Raw genomic sequence first — 19,241 nt, 5'->3', positions numbered from 1 at the left:
AAAGACCATCAACAATTTCATGTTAATAAATATACAAATAATTTAGAAAGTAAAGTTAGTGTTTACTTATCTTGTTAAGTAAACGAAACAATATGATAATAAAAACCTGAAATGGGCATCTTTTCAAGATGACAAGGAGTCAATAATTAGATTTCACTGTCAGTCTTCATGTTATGGGCTTAATAAGTGAATTCAAGCAACAGCTCTAAAAAGAAGGAAGGTATTCAGGCATGCTACCAGCTTTGAAATTCTGTCAGTTCAATTGACATTTCAGTACTGTTATCTTACCCCCTACTATAAGCTCAAAAAGTAACAAGCTTAATGCTTTTGTAATCTTTATGAAAATGTCATTCTCCCACTAGAAGCACATTTGTGGTCCTAGGGTGTTATGTTCATGTGGCCTTTAAAAGAGTACTTCTCTTTTTTTATTAAAACTTCAACGCTGTATGTTCAAACAGATGGTTTTATTTTCTCTTCAATACTACTCATATTTCCATTTAATATAATTGTGCAGTAGAAATCAAATATAATACTTGCAAGGATAAGAAATAAATAATATGTGACAAAGAGGCTATGAAACACATTATTTCCTATATTAAATGCAAAGACATTTATTTTGTTTCCCCTGAGTAATAGGATCTTGTTTTGGCTGTCAAAATTTTATAGGTTTCCCAAGGAACAAAGACAACCACAGAAACCTGCATCATATCTGTATGTCCGTTGTTTTTCTATTACAGCTTCCTATTATAAATTCCTACCAACACTGTTTGTTCCATTTTTGTAAAATAGGTGGTAAATATATTTGTTGCTTATCCCAGTATTGGTTGGTTCATAATAAAAAATCAGGGATTTCTTCTCTGGTATTTATAAAGTTAAAAAAAACCCAAACTAATGAATACTTCTGGATTGCAATTTTCACTGATATCCTCCTGTTTTCTGTGAAGGTTATCTCACATAACATAAGAGAACATAAGAGAGACGTGCCATGAGTCTTATTTGACAGGTGTTTCTTCCCCATCTTTTGCCCATAGAAACTACAGGATTTTCATCCTGCCTGTATAGGACGTTGGGAAGAATACAACATACCGCACCATGTACTGCTCAGTTCAAGGAATCAGTAATTGCAAGGCTTATTTGCATATAGGTCCTGCTCTTTCCAGCAACTGCCCCATATTTTGTTTCATAGAGACCCCTGAAGTCCTGCTCCTACAAAAGGTATTTCACTATGCATTCTGCAGAGCGATAAAGAGAGCAAAATAGAAGGAAGAATCACATTCTGAAGGAGATGCCCAGTGGGCAGAAATATAACTGAAGCACATAAGCTACTCTTATCATAAAAATATAAACTATAGGTCCATGGAGATAAGCTAAGCAGAGTACGGTAGAGCTGCTGGAAAAAATTAAAAAAAAAGAGGTGGAAGTGCAAGACAGCAAGCAGGGTGAAGTTCCAGTTTCTATTATTTTTTATTTATTTTTGTCTTCATAATGTCTAAAAGTGACCTTTTCAGGCTTGCAAATCTTTAAATACATCTCCATAATTTATTTTTAAAGTTTCTGATCTCTAAAATATTTAATCCTTAGCAACACATTACAGATATAACTGAAAACTTGCTGGTATTAATGCAAAGATCTGGACAATATAATGAACATGAACTGCTGAGGCAGGATGTGAAACTGGATATTATAATCTGTAATCCATATGGGCCACTTTATACTAGCCTGTTTTACCAGAACTTCAGAAAGACGCAACAGCACTTTCTAGGACACAACAGTGTCAAATTAAGTGATTCCTATACCCTTCTCCCTCCTCCTAACCCTTCCTTAAAGGCCAGTTTTAACAACGGATAGCAGGTAAGAGAAGGTGATGGAAACACAATTGTAACTACAACATAAATATTCTAAGTTATCTGCTATAGATCTGAATATGGACAGAAATCTCAACAAAGGTGCAAAGACATAAATATTAATTACATGAATCCCAGTCTGGGATTCTTTAATTTCCAGATACAAACTGGAAAATAAATCATACTAAAGTTATCAAGTCCTAATTATTCCCAGACATGAATAACTGATTTTTTTTTCGTCACACAGTCACTAAACCAGCAGGCATCAGTGCTATTTTAGGCATATGTTTGATACATAACAACAAGATCATAGAAGATTGGTTGTAGGCAATAATCGTGGCTCAAGAGATCACAAACCAACTGAATTTAAATTAAATGGAAAGATAAAAGCAAGTCTAAAACTAACGTCCTTCATTTCAAAGGGAGGAAATGATAAACTAGGAGAAGTAAAGCTATGTGCACAGGAACGTAAAGGAGAAATCAGCTTTCTTTAAGGCAAAGGTGCAAAAAATGAAACTCATTTTAAATTGGACAGAAAACAAACTGTTGGGAAAGAGTAAGGATGAGTGGCCTCAAAATAGATTTTTCTTCACCAAGTCTTTACAATAATTCCCCAAAGTTACCTTCATTTCAAGAAGCTACTCCAAAGCCTGTTTCTCTTCTTGCTCTCAACTCCACTGTACAAATCCAGCTTCTCTAAACAATATTAGTCCATTTATTCAAGCTCAGATATACACCATTTTCAGATTATACATTCCATGAACACAATATATTCCTTAGGAACTCATGAATATGTAAAGTTAATAAACGAAAAAGATAATAATAATTGAAATCATTTGCATTTGAATATATCTTTAGAAGAACATGGAAGCTGGTCAAATTTTGGAGGAAGAAAAGAGTAAGAAAGCCTCTGGAACGATGAGTAATAGCATCGTATATTGGGGAAAAAGTGCAAAAACTGAATATTAAACTATGCCAATGAAGGTGATTTAATTACTTTGTAGCTAAAAACCAACTTAGACCAACAAAGATTGGAAATTGGAAATTGAAAATTATGACTTCAGTTTACTTCCACTTTACAATAATATGGTCTTAAAAACAACCTGCTACTGATTCGATGAAAAAAGGTTTTGCCTCAAATTTTAGAAGAGAATCTCATTTAAGAATTTGAAATTTATTAATTATATAAACATTTATACCTCCTAATAAGGGTAAATGCTACTAAATTGGAGTTCCTATTCTGTTTGAGGGTCTCTGGCAAGTTTGCTACCAAAAGAAAATAACAGAAGTCAATGAGCATACTAAAATTATGCATACCACATAAAAAGAAAACCAAACGTCTAAACTTTATTTAAAGTTTTAGCCACAGGAAATTAATAAATAGGCTAATAAGTGTACATGTGTGTATATATACATATAAAAATATATATATTTTCTCTCTCTCTCTCTCTCTAATTATATAAATAAAACCAAGGGAAACCTTTCACTGATACATAAAATTTGTATGATTTCATGGTTTTTGAGTTTCTTTGGCTGCTGTCTTATCAATTATGAGACAGCTATTTCTTCATCTAAAAGGGATAAAGGATTAAGATAGATCAGTAAAGCCCGATTAAACTAGCTTAACATTTCTGTAAACAAAGGAATACAGAGAAGGTTCAAAAGGTAAAAGTACAATCCACATTCAATAGACTTATTGCAAAAAATTTCTGAGAAATATCACAGTGGAAATTGAAGCAAAAAAATCACAGGGGATAACCTGAAATAAACGACAGCTGTCTGCATGATTCATTAAATGCTAAGTATGTTAACAAACACATAATAATTTTAGTATTTCTTGAAATACTGTAACATTATATAAGCTTTTGAGAGAAACATATGATTAATATGATAGAAAGGCTGAAACAGCATTTTACAAAATGTAAGCAAAAAATATTTGCTGGAAAAATAACCCTTCCCTTGGATATTATTTTAACGTATTGGAAACCAATATCTTTCTGAGAGTACACAAAGAAATGAAGCAGATCCATGCTGCCTAAAAATCCATTACAATAATATAGCCCAAATACTAATGGCTGAATCCTCTACTATTAGAGGTAATAAGAGTCACTGATTTAACTGGGAACCAGATCAAGTTATAACACAGAAGCACCTGCCTCTACTATAGCTGGCAAAGATGCCAAGTTCAAAAAAATTTGCCTTTTTCACATACCTTTTTGCCAGCTTCTCTCTCAAATACGCTTATCCTCAATCCAGATAAACAGATATAATCTCATTACAGTACTTCGCAAATAACTGTTCTAATAGAACATGAAAACAAAATTGATAACACCTTATTTCATAACCATTGTCATATATGAAATATTTTAAAGACTTATAAATCTGTTAAAGCTTGTCATAAACTGCCTTTATTTTCCACACAGAAGTAGGTCATCCATATAAACTCTTCCAAGGTTCTAGCATTGTTTCATTATTTTCTGTTATTTTTTCCTCCCCTATATAGTAGGATCAATTATAGTAGTTCTTATGAAAAAAAATCACATTTCCCTGAGGGCAGACTTAGTAAACAAATTTTTCTTTTTCACTATGGGATAACAGTCCCCACAGAATGTCCTAGATTAATTTTTTTTGGTTTGAAATGTGCTGGTTTGGTGGTTCCCAGAAGGCAGAGGCAATGTGCATCAAAAAATAAGAACCACATTGGTAAAACTGTCTTTTAGCTAAGAAAGAAAAAAATCTTCCCTTTCTCCCTTCTCTCCTACCCCCACAACATGCTTACCTTTTCTTACAAACCAAAGTCTTTCCATAGCAAATTGAATATCACTGTCGAGCCAACCAATTAAAGCTATGTTTTAACTTAACCTGTGTATAAATACAGAATTTCACTCTCAGCTGTGGGATTGCGACAAAGGTATCCTGGGTCTCATCAGAGCTTAATAAGAGTTCCAAGCTGGAAAAGCTACTTGACCCTAAGAAATTGTCTACAGTCACAAACCTCCCAAAATAGTTATTCTGTAGAAATTTTTCCAGAATAGTTATTTCAGTGTGAACTCCCTTGTGAACACTTTGATTCCAAGAGAAAAGTGCCTTCTCCCAATTTATTGTAGTAGAAACATAGTACATCCAAACAATTTAGAAAGGAGAAATCTCTTTCCAGAAAAGTCGTCAGCTATGGGCTCACATTCAACTAACTATTCAATAATATTTTTTTGGTAATGATAGAAGTATAAATTTCAATTGAGTTGATTAATAATTCCAACATTATAGGCTATGACTTGGCCACAAAATGAAAAAAAAAAATCCTATGCAACTTCACAACTCTTATCTAGTATTTTACTGACTGCTGATTTCACTGTTACCACTTCATTGTTTGGCTGTCTTCACTCTATAAACTCAGATTTTCTGGAACAGCCTGATTCTGCAGAAAACTAGTATGAGAGACTGCGGGCAAATCATGCAGGCCTCCCATACAACCTACTGAAGTACAATAATGTGAAGTATTGTACAGTGAACAGATGAAGACACAAACATGACAACTACTGAGAAGAAAGTCATTTTGAGGCTTATATCGTATTAACAAACAACACTTCTAAATAAATTTTACAGGTGCTAGACGGATGGTTGCTGCATCTGAAAATATGACATTGAATACAGTTTTAAACAAGATAAAAATCTTTTGTGGGATTTGTGCAATAGAGAGAGTTTGAAAGTAATTGCAGCAAATGTCCTGAAAGTTACAAGCAGCTCCTAAGATTTACTTTGTATATTTTTCATCTATCTTTGTTCTTTTGAATTCATAATAGAAGTATGCACTGGAAATCTGTCCTGATAAATGTGCTGGCATAAAAGCATGCAAAGAAACATCTTGTGGCAAAGAAAATTTAAGCAAAGCAAATGAATATCTTAACAGAACGAATGACTACTCTTTTCCTTCATGTAATATAGAAGGAGCTAATATGTGTGTTTTAAGAGAGCCACCCTTACAGTCACTTTAACGTCCATGTCTTATATGTTCAATGGATAATTGAACTTTCTCATCTTTGTGAGCTATTTGAGACTGAAAGAATAAATAAGTTACAAATTTTTAGTTACCTTGCTAGTCATTTTCCTCAGATAATTTGTACTTGAATCCTTTCACTGGCTCCCATCTTGCTATCTAACTCAAAGATGCACCTCTTGTCACCCACTTCATAATTCAACATTAGTCTGACACTACTTACAGTCTTTTTGTTTCCCACCAACACTGCATTCCACTAATTATATCAGCTTTTCAACTTGTCACCTTTTCACTTTATTTGTCTGTACGCCTTTTTCCTTACTTTGTCTTTCACATGTTCCATATTCCTACATCTTTCAGTTCCTGTTGAAGAATTGTTTTTGCATTTCTTCCAGGGGAATTTCTAGCTGACTTACATTAACATGTACACCAATTTTTAAAACTCAGGAGAGTATAATTTCTTCTGCCTAGGCCTGGTAAATAATTACCTTACTCATCCTATTTGTATGCTGTGCCAACCAAAGATCCTCTGTTTCTATATCTTTCATATGTTTCTAAACTTCTAATACTTTCTGTCTGCCAACTACTTCACCTTCAGGGAGGAGTATATTTTAAACAAACTCTTGCACAGAGGAGTGCTCAAAACTCCACATTGAAACAGCAATTATGTATAATCATGCAATTAAGTCATGAAAGTTTCCATTCTGTATGTTTTCCTAAAGCTTTGGTTCTTCCCTTTGGAAATTAGCATGTCAGATTCATCAACAGGAAAAAGAAAGTACAGAAAATACTTTGTTGATAACAAATTGCTTTGCTGCCTTAAATTCCTTAGAACAACATGAAATGACCCATTAGCATTAACTCTAAATTACAGTACAAGAATAGGAATTTCCTTTTAATTGATTTTTTTGAGAATTAAAATATGCAGAGTAATCTTTCTGGGCTAGTTCTGATGTATGAGTCAGTGTCTATTTGATGGTCACATTATTACAGTGACTTTGCCACAATCTCATTTAACCTTCTGTCAATCGAAAAAAAAAGTGTAGACCTCAAAAAAAGGTAGCCTCAAGACTTTGTGGGTGTTTTTTTTTTTTTAAATCTGATTCAATAGTTTTTAGCCTATTATATTTATCAACAGTTGGAATAAATTAGACTGAAAAAATTATAACATGGCAATATTATCCAATGAAGTATAATGGGGTTTCTACATATATAAGCATAAGATAATTTGCCTTAGTTTAAAACCTTTTTCACCACAATTCTGACACAGTCGATAATTCAACTGCAGTAATACAGTTAAAACATAAAACTGTAATTAATAATCTCAAGCTCCTCTCTCCACAGGAAATAATCAAGCATATTGAAAAAAATGTAGTATAATTAAAATATGAAAATATCTAACCAAAATGAACATAAACTAAGGCTAAATGAACATAAAATAAGGCTACTAACCCACAGCATGAACTGTTCCTTTATGCTTCTTTGAAATCTTGCTTGCCTTAACTATATGTAGAGCATTTTCCTTGAACTGCAGCTCACAAAGTCTTTCAAGAAGAACTGTCATTTCTTCAGTGATTGTATCAAGATAAGTTTCATTAATAAACTTCAATGATGAAGAAGGATCAATAGCTTCACTTAGTATATACAAATCCTCTTTTATCATTGTGCACAATGTAGGTATGGAACTTTGGTAACCATGAACCACCTTATCAAAATTTGTCTCACCACAGCTAGACAGAAGACAGTTCTGTAGAAGATCACTAACCAGTTTATTCTGCATATTTTGATACTTGGTTAGGACTTCTGATTCAGGATAAAGAAACAAAAGCTGCTGTATGCACTGTGTTTTAAACTGCATTTGTTGTTGTAAAGCATTAGTTTCTTCTTGGCTTTGCAGTCTATTAACTAAAAATCGCCGAAGATGTAGTCTCACATCATCCCAAAGAGATTTAACATCCATGGTTGAATTATCCTCAATGGCATGAAGAGAAGATGTAAACTCAGAAGACGTCCCACTTGGAGTACAGGGAAATGAGACACCACACTGACTAGAGAGATCCAGAAGGAAGTGAAGTATCATTTCTTCTTGATTTTGTTCATTCCTGAGCAAGGTTTGCTAACAAAGGTAAATCGGACAATGTTTTAGAAATGTTTTCTTAACCCTAGTTGATAAAATTAAAAACTTTGTTATGGTACGAATTATTTTAATCACTAATTATCTTACCAGCAAATAAGCAACTGAAACAAATAGCTTCATTAAAAAAAAAAAAAAAACTAACGAAGGCTGTTTTCCCAAGGATTTATGCCCCAATCCATCTCCTTGTCCAGCAACTCCAATAAACCCATGTTTCTCTTCCCATCTTTCTTACATCCTCAACCCCTTTTCTCAATTAATTCTAATCTACAACTCAAGGGAAAGCCGTAAGCAACCACGATTCATTAGATAAGCCTTAGCAGATGATGAAGCCTGTTTACTGTAGTCCATGTACACATCTTGGAAAGAAAATGGCATGAAAAATTACTTAGAATTTACAATGAAAATGACAGGTTTTGCTCACAAAAACAAGACAGGAATTTATAAAAGTACACGTTGTTCCTCATCAGGCAACCATTACAAAGGCTGTTTTAAGAATAAAAAAATTGCCCAGGACCCTCTTAAAGAAATAAAAACAACTTGTTAAGGCTTAGGTCACGTAGGGCAAAAGAGCATGGAGCTATTCATCTGTCAAACCGAGATGCAGCCTTATATGTTAACCTCAAAATACATTTCAGCTACATGAGTTGGAGAAGAAGGAAGCCAGTTAACCAAGCAGATGAAACCACATGGATGCATACATTGCTTCTACTTCACCTGAGTCTGAAGAGGCCCTTCTCTCTCTAACATCAGAACTCTGACCTCAGAGCTGCTTAAGGTCTGAGAGGCCATGCAGCAACTAGAAGTTGTCTTCTCACGGTATCTTCAAATTGGCTCAGAATGACATAAATTAAAACTGCAGGTTGCAACTTTCTTTAATACTTGTGAAAAAAATCATCTGCATGAACAAGGTGTGTACAACATACGAGTAGAAGGCAAGCCAGAAGACCCATATACCAAATGTACAAATACCAAAATGTACTTCCTCTATCAGTGAAGAATTCTTGTCTGTTGTAAGCCCACTTTCCACATCTTCAACGTTCTTCCTTTTGAAGGTAGGCTTTTGCCACAGCCTTAGGCCCATCAACCTTTCACTTGTAAAGACTGCTCCCAGTCCTCCCAGCTGCAATACAAATTTCTGAATCACAGTCACAAGAAAATTGACTGAAACTGGTTGTACTGTTGACTCCAGGCTTCAGACACCAAATAGGCAAGTCTTAGGATCTAGAAGTCCTTTCACTTGCTCCCTGCCCAACCACTTCTCTCTCAGACCTTCCAGCAGAGAAATAGTCATGGCAAATCACTCTAGGATAGGATTCATGTCCTTTATCTGGGTCTCCTAGCTATACTCCATCCTATAAAATGAGGCTAGTTCAGATACCTTTTCCCCATAGAATTGCTGATTTATTTAACCTAAACTCTTTGCAGGAAATGATTAGTTTTAATTTCCTCCTCTCATTTTGAAAGATAGAATAAAAATCAAATTTGAATATGGTATTACTTAACTGTAACAATTTCAAAATACAAAATGTTCAAGCTTTCTTCTGGAGCAACCTTTTTTCAACATATAGTTTAATTTATAAACAATGTAAAAAAAAGACAAAATTTAGAACAAAAGTTTTAGCTGGCCTGATTTGCTTTTTTTTCCACACTTTGAGCAAAAAGAATTTTCAACATTCAAATTCTTGTCTTTGTTCAGGGTGAGTTAAAACTGTTGCACTCTTATGGAACAGAACAATATTTTAACCTTCCTACTGCCCTCTATTCTGCAGTGTTCCATGATGCAAATTAAAAAATAAAAGAGTAGCACCACATTAGCTAATTCTGAACAAAAGACAGAGATGAGGATTGTCTTCCATTAAAGGAAAATCTTAAAAATCAACTAACTAGTTATTTTTCTTCTTTTCTGCATCTTTATTTCAGGATGCTTCATATGAAATTTTTGGACTTATAAAGAGGACACACATATGGTAGTCAGAAAGGAAATAATCAGTCCAATAGATAACATTCTATAAAAGCATGCGCATGTGATAGAAATATGTTTAACTAGATAATACCTTATATCATATATAACCATAAGCATATACATAAAGTTGATTTGATTTTCTTTGATTAGCTACTAAAGTCTTCTTAAAAGTTTTGTGGCCCCAAAAGTGTGCCTCCGTTTGTCAAACTGCTGAATATAAATCATGCCCTTTGATGATGAATCCAAAATGTCTTCTTCCGAGTAAATCTCTATTGCTGTTTCTTAAGCTTAACCAAAATCATTTTTATTCACCTATAAGAATCTAAATATTATTCCAAGCCCTCTGGAACATAAAATACAACATTAAAAATAGGAAGCTTGCCATCATGGACTTGGTGTTCCTCAGAAAAAGTGTAGTGATCTCTGAAGCTCTGAAAACATAGTTTCATCAAGTCTCTGAGCATTGTTTATATTGAGATAGGCTTTTCTATTTGGAAATTCATCTTTAAAAATACTTCAAAAGATGATGCCAAAACCATTCAAAAGAACTATATCCAAAGTAGCATCCAAAGGTCTTAGAGAAGCGTTAAAAGTTCTTTCATGAGCCCAGAAAGCTAGTGACAATAGTATACGAGAAAACATTTGCAGTCTACCTGCTAGCTCTGCACTAACAAACACATACTATAAGATAAAGATTTTGTTAACAAAATGTATAATTAGTTTAGCTGGAAGGGAATTTAATGAAGATGTGTTCATGTACATATTCAGCTTTTAAATATTTAGCATGCATAACATACAGTGATGAAAATTTCACACAGTAGAACATTTTCAAGCTTCATGAAGAACCTCTTAGGATTTCCATAGGGTTCACAAACACATGAGAATACTAGGCTAATAATACACCCAAATGCAGCACCTCAGCCAATGCATATGCTGTACTTTGCACTATATTTTTAAATTGTTCCAGCAGTTGAAAAGATAAACAAAATCTCTAACAAAATAAACACACATAATGAGGTATAATAATGGATAGGGATATTGTTCTGAAGTAGACGGAGGGTTACTATTATTGAAGATGTATTATATGATACTTAATTAAAAGCTTGCAAGAAATTAAGTCAGCTGAGCAATTTAATTCAATGGATGCAGATACGCAGTTAAGAAAGGTCAGATTGTAATGTTCTCATTAATGCTGACTACTACTGAAAATAATTTACTGAAGAACTGTTCATGGAGTTACAGATTATCTACTGTAAGTATAACTTGCTATAGATGGATTTTCTATGTTAATATATACACTTTCATCTGCAGTCCCATCTATACAACAAACAGGCTGGATTGTCCGGTGAGAAGCCATGAGCTTGGTAACACTAAAGTCCCAGTTCCCACGCTCTACAGATGTTCTCCTGACCAGCCGTGCAGAATTGAGGCTTGCAGGCTTCTCACACTTCTGCCATTTGTTTAGCAGCCTGCCACAGAGCCATTCTCTAGGCTCTGCTCACCTCTATGGCCCACAAGCCAGATCATCATGAAGTCAGGATTACAGGCACTGCTATGCCCCTGGGAGGCTGAAGAGCTAGAAAGCACGTTTGGTTTTAGATGTACCCAAAGTACTCCTGAGATGGCAACATTTTGGTGTTTCACAAACAAATGCCGCCACCTGGTGTTCAGGTACACTGCTTGACTAGACCTAGGAGAAGGATGAGCATAGGAAATGGACACAGGCAAGTTACCATTGCTGTGTCCTCTTCTGAGAGTCTTAAGTAAGGATCTAACTGGACTAAGAGGATTAACAAAAGACAGCACTTTCTGGGATTCACTCATTGCGTCCAGATCCAGTACAATGAGTAGTGGTCTCTGATAACCTTGAGAAGAGTGATTATTAACAGCAATATTTATACTGACTATCAGTGTCAGAAGAGGATAAAATAATTTCTGGGGTGGAAGCCAAACATGTTTCTATCTTCTTCACTGCATGAACGTTAATGACTTCACGTTTGTAGAGATGACTTCACAATATGACACAGCTTAAACTAACCAGGGCTAGAGGTCATGCAAGTATCCAATGGATTCCAATATGACTGGAAGGCCAATAGCCAGTTCCAAGAGTTAAAAAAACTGGGAGGTGATTTGATGAACCTTGAGCTTTACTCAAAGGCTAGTCCCAAATGAGAAAATACTCCACTTATTTGAATGAGTTTTTCTCTGCCAATACAGCCAATTTTAGTCTAAAGATGTTTGTGTCCTCCAATTAAACCATGAAATGGAAGTGACCCATAATACCAATCCACTGGATACTGTTTGTGCTTATTTATTTTTACACTCATACATATGTACATCATATATCCACATATATATACACAGAGTTTACATATAAACTTGCTGTCTGACATTTATTGAGGTATCATCCTTCACCTATGTAGCCAATTCAATTTTACAGAATTCCACTTCCACATATACATTCTAAGGTTCAACTTTTCAGACAAATTTTGGATGACAATGCTTTCCAGAATCATGGAATTTTTCACTGAAGTGAAATTTGATTTCTGGCTAGGTCTGGTTGTACTACTTGCTAGTAGCTCCCACATTTCTACTTAGAAAAAGTTGATAGCAAGTTAATGCTTAAAGAATGCATAAAGGACAATTATCTATATTAGATGCGTTCAATTCATCTTGATACAACTAAAGAATCAGCAGAAACAACAGGAGTCTTGGTATAGATAGTAACTTTAGACATTTTTACCAACATGCCTTTATAAAACAGCCCCCAGTTGGTCTAGTTCAGACATGATCAAAGGGAAATGTAAACCCCAGCAATACCTGCTGTGGACATCAGGTAAAAATAGTACTGAGTCATATATTAAAATTTCTGAACTATATTCATTTCCATGAAGACTGAAATAAGAACACTAATTGACAGCAAAATAATTAACATCTTATAACCAGCTTTCCCAAACATAAAAATCTTTAGTAAATAATTTTTACCAGGGTCCTAAGGAACTCCATCAGCTCTCTGTGGTGTGTAGAAGAAGGCTTGAGAGAACTAAAATTGCAGTTATTTAGCCACTGAAGGCAGTCAGTTGTGTTTTGTAGTAGTTCATCAGTACATTTTTCATTTACTTCTGATTGTAGGTCTTTAAGACACTGTTCCACACTAAAAAAAATAAAGTAAAAAACATGGGATTTTTTTCATGACTTTTTTCATGATATAAAATCATTTTATGTATTCCATATTTCAAAAAGAAAAACTACTTCAAATTAATGTAACACTAGTTCACCTATTTCATAGATTAAATTACTCTCACAAAATAAAAGCTGAAACTGCAAGATTAACATTTAAATATAGTTGAACTAGATTTACAATAAATTTCCTTAAGGACAGACTGTATCATAGTCAGTAAGAGGATGAAGTATCTCACTTCTCAGATAATCTTGTACTTTTTAATAAAGTACTTTGTGACTAAGAAATCACTCAAGACATCACACCAACAAACCTTGATCCTCAGTGCTTAATTAGCTAAAGCAGAGAATATAACTGAACTACCATATTCAAAGGTAAATGTGCCATCTTGGTAGGCTAATTATTGTGATTCCAGCTGCAAAAGTCACAGGAACAACAGCATTCCTAAAAAGATTTTATTTCTATTTGTATGGACACTAACAAGAAAAGAACAAAATAGAAAAATCTAGATGGAATCTACATGATGTCCTACAGAAATTTTCTTTATCTATTAACTACTTTTTCAAAGGCAATATTGTCTTTAAGTAGGCAATATTTTATACAGTTTCAGTTAGCAAAAATAGTGTTGACTAAATCTAGGTAGATCTAAGTTTAATACAAGCAGAGCCAGCCAGACTGATATTAGTTTCGTTTTACTTGAGTAAAGGGTGATTCTCACTATTATCTGAATGATTTTATTTTGGTGTATGTTAGTTACCCCATTTATGTTCTTACTGCCGAAAAAGGGATGCGAGGTTTAATCCAAATTAAAATTTACTTTTCTCTCTTACTATAAAGTTACAGGACTAGATGAGACTCAGCTCTTTACAAGCATTTCTATGTCAGATACTTTTGACTATGTTAGCTTCCATTTTCATAATGCAAGACAGACAACTAACTTACCTATTATACTTCCACTCAGGTCTCTATTTTATAAAGATGAAGTATGTTTCTTTAACTGTTCTCTAACATTCCCAAATTTGACTAGTTTTAGTAAAAGGAGAAAGAGAAGGGCAGGTGAGAAGAAAATGATGATGACAAGATGAGAAGAGAAAAGGAAATGAGGAGAAGTGGAAGAGGGGAAAAAGAGGAAAGAGAAGGAAAAAAAAAGGGGAAGAAAATTTGCAAACAAAGCAAAGTTTTAAGTGTGTTACAAGCAGTGAAAAAATACCAAACAAAAAAATCTCCATTTTCAAAAAAAGATGGAAAACAATATTTTTTTAAATTCAAATGTAATCTAGAATAATTTTGTAATTTTTTTTACACAAAATGTCTCTGTATGGAAACATTCATTTTCCATGACTTGTCATATTTCAGGAGGAAAGTATTTTTATAAAAAATGTAATCTGCTCTGAATATGAATAAAATAGAAGTCTCAAAAACTACTAATGAATATCAATTTGTAACAAGAAATCAGTGATGAAAGGCCATTTCACTTATCACGTACTGACTGTACTTTTTTCATTTATTTCAACATGAAGTAATGTTTCAGTATGTGAAAGAATACATATTTATTTTTCTACTGTTTTCTCTTCCTTTACTGAGTGATTCATATTTTTTCTTTTCCAGATGTTATGCAATGTATCCTAAATTCCTATTAGCTATTTACTGTCTCATTCTGATCAGCAGCAATAAAATAAATCAGTGTCATCCACAGCTCTGGGAATCGAGCCTGTTAGCTTGAACTGACATTTTAGAAAACTAGTGGAAAAACTAACCAAATTTAAGTTCATAGATGAACAGTAGACCATACTTTTCTTTTATTTTTAAATTCCTGAGAATGATTTTTAAAATCCAGTGAATGCAACCCATGAATCAATGAATACCACCTATGACAGGTTTCGCTTTGTGCCTTTTGTTCCTTAAAATAATTGCAGTAAATAATAACAACAACATGAATAAGAAAAATCCATTGACTACAAACATAGAATGCAAAGGCAAAGGTAAGTACATAAGTGCTGAATAACAGTAACATTTTGGAGGGGAGTAAAGAAAAGATTGTAGATAAACTGATTCCAAAACAATGATGACCATACAACTTATAAAAAACACTGCCTTAAAATAAGCTGGTCATTTTGAACAGTTCATTTTTCCATATTTAATTGTATTCATTAAGAATTATGGGTATTTTTGTTTTATGTTTGAGACATGAGGTAAACTGTTCAAAGTCTATCTACTCTTTTGAAAAGAAGATGCACATTTTATGGCTGCATTATCTTCCGAAACCAAATTCAGTAACTATAACAAACGCTGAAGTATTTAAAAGCTTTTAAAAAATTAAGAACACATGGTCCTATAAAACTCTCTTTATAAAAATGAAGTCTTTTCAAGAAAATTCAGAGTATGAGTGAGTTCAAAATAAAACGCACTGAAACAAATAGCTTCCCAGCAACAAAGGACCTTATCAGGAGCACAAGGGACTACTATGAAAAACAATCCCTCTCTGCCGGTGGCCCACTCAGTTTCCTGATGGCCCAGCCCACCATGAATACCAGTTCTAAACTTGAGAAAAGATTTGTATGTATCTTTTCAACTTGTGAAACCTGTTCTCAGGACTGTGAAACTAAATGCCTTGTTTATACACCTTGACTTCTGGAACACTATCACAGGATTTTATTGTGGCATGCTGATGTGTCTTATTCAGTCATACGCAAGATTACATATCCATAGATTATAGCATTGTGCATTTTAAAGGGTCTACTGTTGTTAGTCTATGTCAATCTGCTTCAATAAGGAACCAGTTTTTAGACTCATCTTGCCAAACTATAAATAGGCTACACCCTTCAGAAGGCCAGATATTTTAGTAATTTGTCCTAACACTAATAAAAGGATTACACAGATAGATTTCAGTGGACCTCCCTGTAGGTACGAACCATGATAACTCTGTTCATTTTATTTAATTCTTTTATCTCAATAAAATCAACATCAAATTTCGACTAAAACTGTTTTTCATTGAATAAAAATATTTTCCTACTCTTTACTTACAACATACTGTAGCTAAACATGATCTCAAAACCGCTATTTCTCTCTTCAAAGTTTTTGTCAACACTTGGTATTATATGAACATGGTTAATTATAGATGCTTATTCCATTACATGAATTACACCATTAAATGAAATATTTAGGAATTTGGTTACCAATGAAAAAACATTGTTTATGTATGTTATCAGACTTTAGAGAGCATTCATTTTAAATAAAACACTTCTGCCAAATAGGATTAAAATTATTCTAACTGATAAAAAGTGTAGGCTAGTATTTGAAACTTCATAATTTCCCATCAGTGTAGTGAGATGAGTCTTTGATTCCCATTCTTTTTTTAGAAAAAAGTCTGTTTTTCAAATTTGCTGAAGTTTAAAAAAATGTAAAAAAAACCTTTATGCAAACATATTGGAAAAAAATGTGCTTAATAAATTTAATGAATTATAGCCTTAATAGTACGATTATATAAAGCCACATTAAGTACTAAATTCAAATTTTTTTTCTTTCAAATAATCACTTTTCATTAAGGGTTAACAAAAAAATACATTGCAGTAAGTTCAGCGCAGTAATGAAGTTTAGATTTTTTGAATAAACTGAGGCACCAACTCAGATAATATCAACTGACACTAAGCATCTGAGATGGGAGCATGCATTGTCTTAAAATCATGGCCAGTCAAGATAAGATACAGTTGCACGCAGGACATGACTGTATCTAAATCAGGCATCCAAGATCTGGAGTAAAACAGGGAAATCAAGCATAGTTCTGTCCTTAAAGCTTTTTCCCCATTTACTACTGTTAACTGGTTCTTCACTTCATATCTATGTTCTGTGAATCATCCTTGAAACACCTAACCCTAATGAGAAGGTGAGGCATTCGATTTGTGTTTTTAGAGTTCAGGTACCAAAGTTAGATGTTGCTGTACCTAACCTGGAGGTGCTTAATTCTTCTGTTGGAAATTAGCCCATTTGTACTACACTGGAATGGCTGTGCCTGGTCAGACTGAAATCCACGTGTTTCCAGCAGTGGTCATTAGTAGATGCCAAGAATATAAGAACAGGACAACATACATCAATATTTCTCAGAATAGTCTCATGGTCTCTAGCAATTTGTGACATAACGACTTAAAGCAGAGATAGTGTCTTAGTATTTAATAGCCCTCAATAACTTTTTCTTCCATGAATGTTTCCACTTTGAATCCATGGAAATGTTCAGTCATAAACAGAAAACGATAGTCACCAAACTACTAAATTAGGACCGGAATATAAAAGCTCAAAGAAAAATTCAAGTTTTCTCTGTAGCAATGTAATCTGAAAGTTAAGCTCGTATGTTTTTTTTCCTAAAATTATTTAGTTTTTCCAGAAAGATAGACTAAGTCTCATACTAGGAACAGCTTGAGCCTCTGAGGGCACAGTGATGATTACAGTTAGTCCTACTGATGTACCATTATGCCAGTGAAACTGTGATTTCACTGGAATAGTTTCTCTTTCTTACAGATGAGGTTTTTCATAAACTAAATGAAGTTCTGTTATTTCATCTGTGTCCACGGTAGGAGTGCTTTTCTGGTGTAGCATGTCAATACTGTTTGGTAAGTATTCTCATTGTAGAGAATACTTACCTTCAAACAGAGAACTCTTAGTTGCTCTTCTTTATTAAATTAATGACAGTACTTTCTGGAATGCCTGTTTTCTTACTCTCATTAACCCAAACACATAAGCTAATGAAATTCTTTGGTTTATTTTTTGTTCTTTACAGTGATGACCTCAACAGCAGAGGAGAAACCAGGAAAGTAAAGCAGCTTTTGCTATGAATTTTGTTTTCACCTAATATTTGTGCGTGCCTTGAGGAAATATTTTCATAGTTAGACTCTATTATTCTATCACCTTGCTCATATTTTGTATCTAAATCATGTTCAAAAAAAAAGACCAATAAAAAAGAAGTTAAACATATTATTTCATAAATGAAGTCAAATGTACTATTTCATATTTTCATCACTTCATTTCATATTATTTCATAAGCATATTATTTCATTATTTCATTTCATTATTTCCTAAGCAGCAGTACAGAACTGACAAAAAGACTTAACTGCATAAACTTTACCTCTTTAGAAAAGTGCTGTTAAGACAAATACATCTTGATACATTTTTTTTAAATCAGCAATTCTTTAAAATATGAGTCTGGGAAAGTGACAGTGTTATTATAATGCTAAAAGGCTTGCAAAAATCACTTCTTCAAATTCTTATTATTATAACCTTGGACCTTACAACTTAAAGCAGGGGAGCAGCCCCTGCTTCAAGGAGTTAGCAAGCTATTTTATATCTCCAATTTAGCCACTTAAAAACATATCCACTGACACTATAAAAGAACTTTATAGAGTTGAAACCAGAAGTAAATGCGATAGCTATGACTTTGCTGTACCTCAACAAGAGAAACTTACCAAACAATTCCCATATCAGAACCACAACTTCCAACCGAACCACTGCGTATCTTTAGAATAACTTCCAATGTTATTTTAAAGGCTTCAGGTATTTAAATCCACAACATGTAAGTTTGCCTTGATAAGTTATATCAGAAGACTGGTAGTGAAATACAGGAGTCTCTCAACTCCATTGACCTGAACACGACAGTGAGAAATAATGGGTAAAATACATTGTCTTCTGTTCACTCTTACGAAATGATATGAAATGGGATATTTCACAGTGCAGTCAAAGATGTGATCATAGCTTCTGTAGAGGTACATGACAGCTAACTAACCACCTAAGACACTGACACAATTATAATCACTGCAGAATGGAGTTAAGAAACTGGGTATCTATTAAAACAGTCAGCCTCTGAGGAGCTCTGTGCTGTCCCAGCTAGCAAGATGATAAGGAGCAACTATCCTGATCTCAGTAATCAATCACAACAACGTTGACACAGGCTGAATGGGAATAAAATTACATTCCTTTTTGAGTTCAATTATTCTTTTCTAGCAATTAACACAGTGTAGTGGGTAGACAGATACTCTTTTGATAAAGATTTTAGTAACGTCATTCTAACATCTTTAATAAGTACTAAATTCGAAATTAAACACTACAGGAATGTACTTTTACAATAAGTAGGT

General features: G+C 33.7%; 1 protein-coding gene across 9 annotated transcripts in view; it reads right to left on the bottom strand.

The window, feature by feature from the left end:
* LOC112980273 (uncharacterized protein KIAA0825) overlaps window positions 1-19,241 on the bottom strand; it is a 251,439-nt gene that overhangs the window by 192,494 nt on the left and 39,704 nt on the right. For 7 of the 9 annotated variants that reach the window (XR_010385523.1, XM_064499842.1, XM_064499841.1 and 4 more), the window contains 3 exons: window positions 12,927-13,095; window positions 8,958-9,098; window positions 7,294-7,957 (listed from right to left, as the gene is read on the bottom strand). Coding sequence is in view for 8 of the 9 variants with exons in the window: in XM_064499842.1 (XP_064355912.1) it covers window positions 7,294-7,957; window positions 8,958-9,098; window positions 12,927-13,095 (974 nt within the window). In the remaining variant the exon portion in view is untranslated. The remainder of the gene's footprint in view (window positions 1-7,293; window positions 7,958-8,957; window positions 9,099-12,926; window positions 13,096-19,241) is intronic. The other 2 variants (XM_064499845.1, XM_026094998.2) reach the window with 1 other exon arrangement.

Source organism: Dromaius novaehollandiae, chromosome W (genome assembly GCF_036370855.1).
Source record: "Dromaius novaehollandiae isolate bDroNov1 chromosome W, bDroNov1.hap1, whole genome shotgun sequence".
NCBI lineage: Eukaryota > Metazoa > Chordata > Aves > Casuariiformes > Dromaiidae > Dromaius > Dromaius novaehollandiae.
The sequence above is the reverse complement of the archived record's forward strand: the minus strand, read 5'-3'. Positions and strand labels throughout refer to the sequence as shown.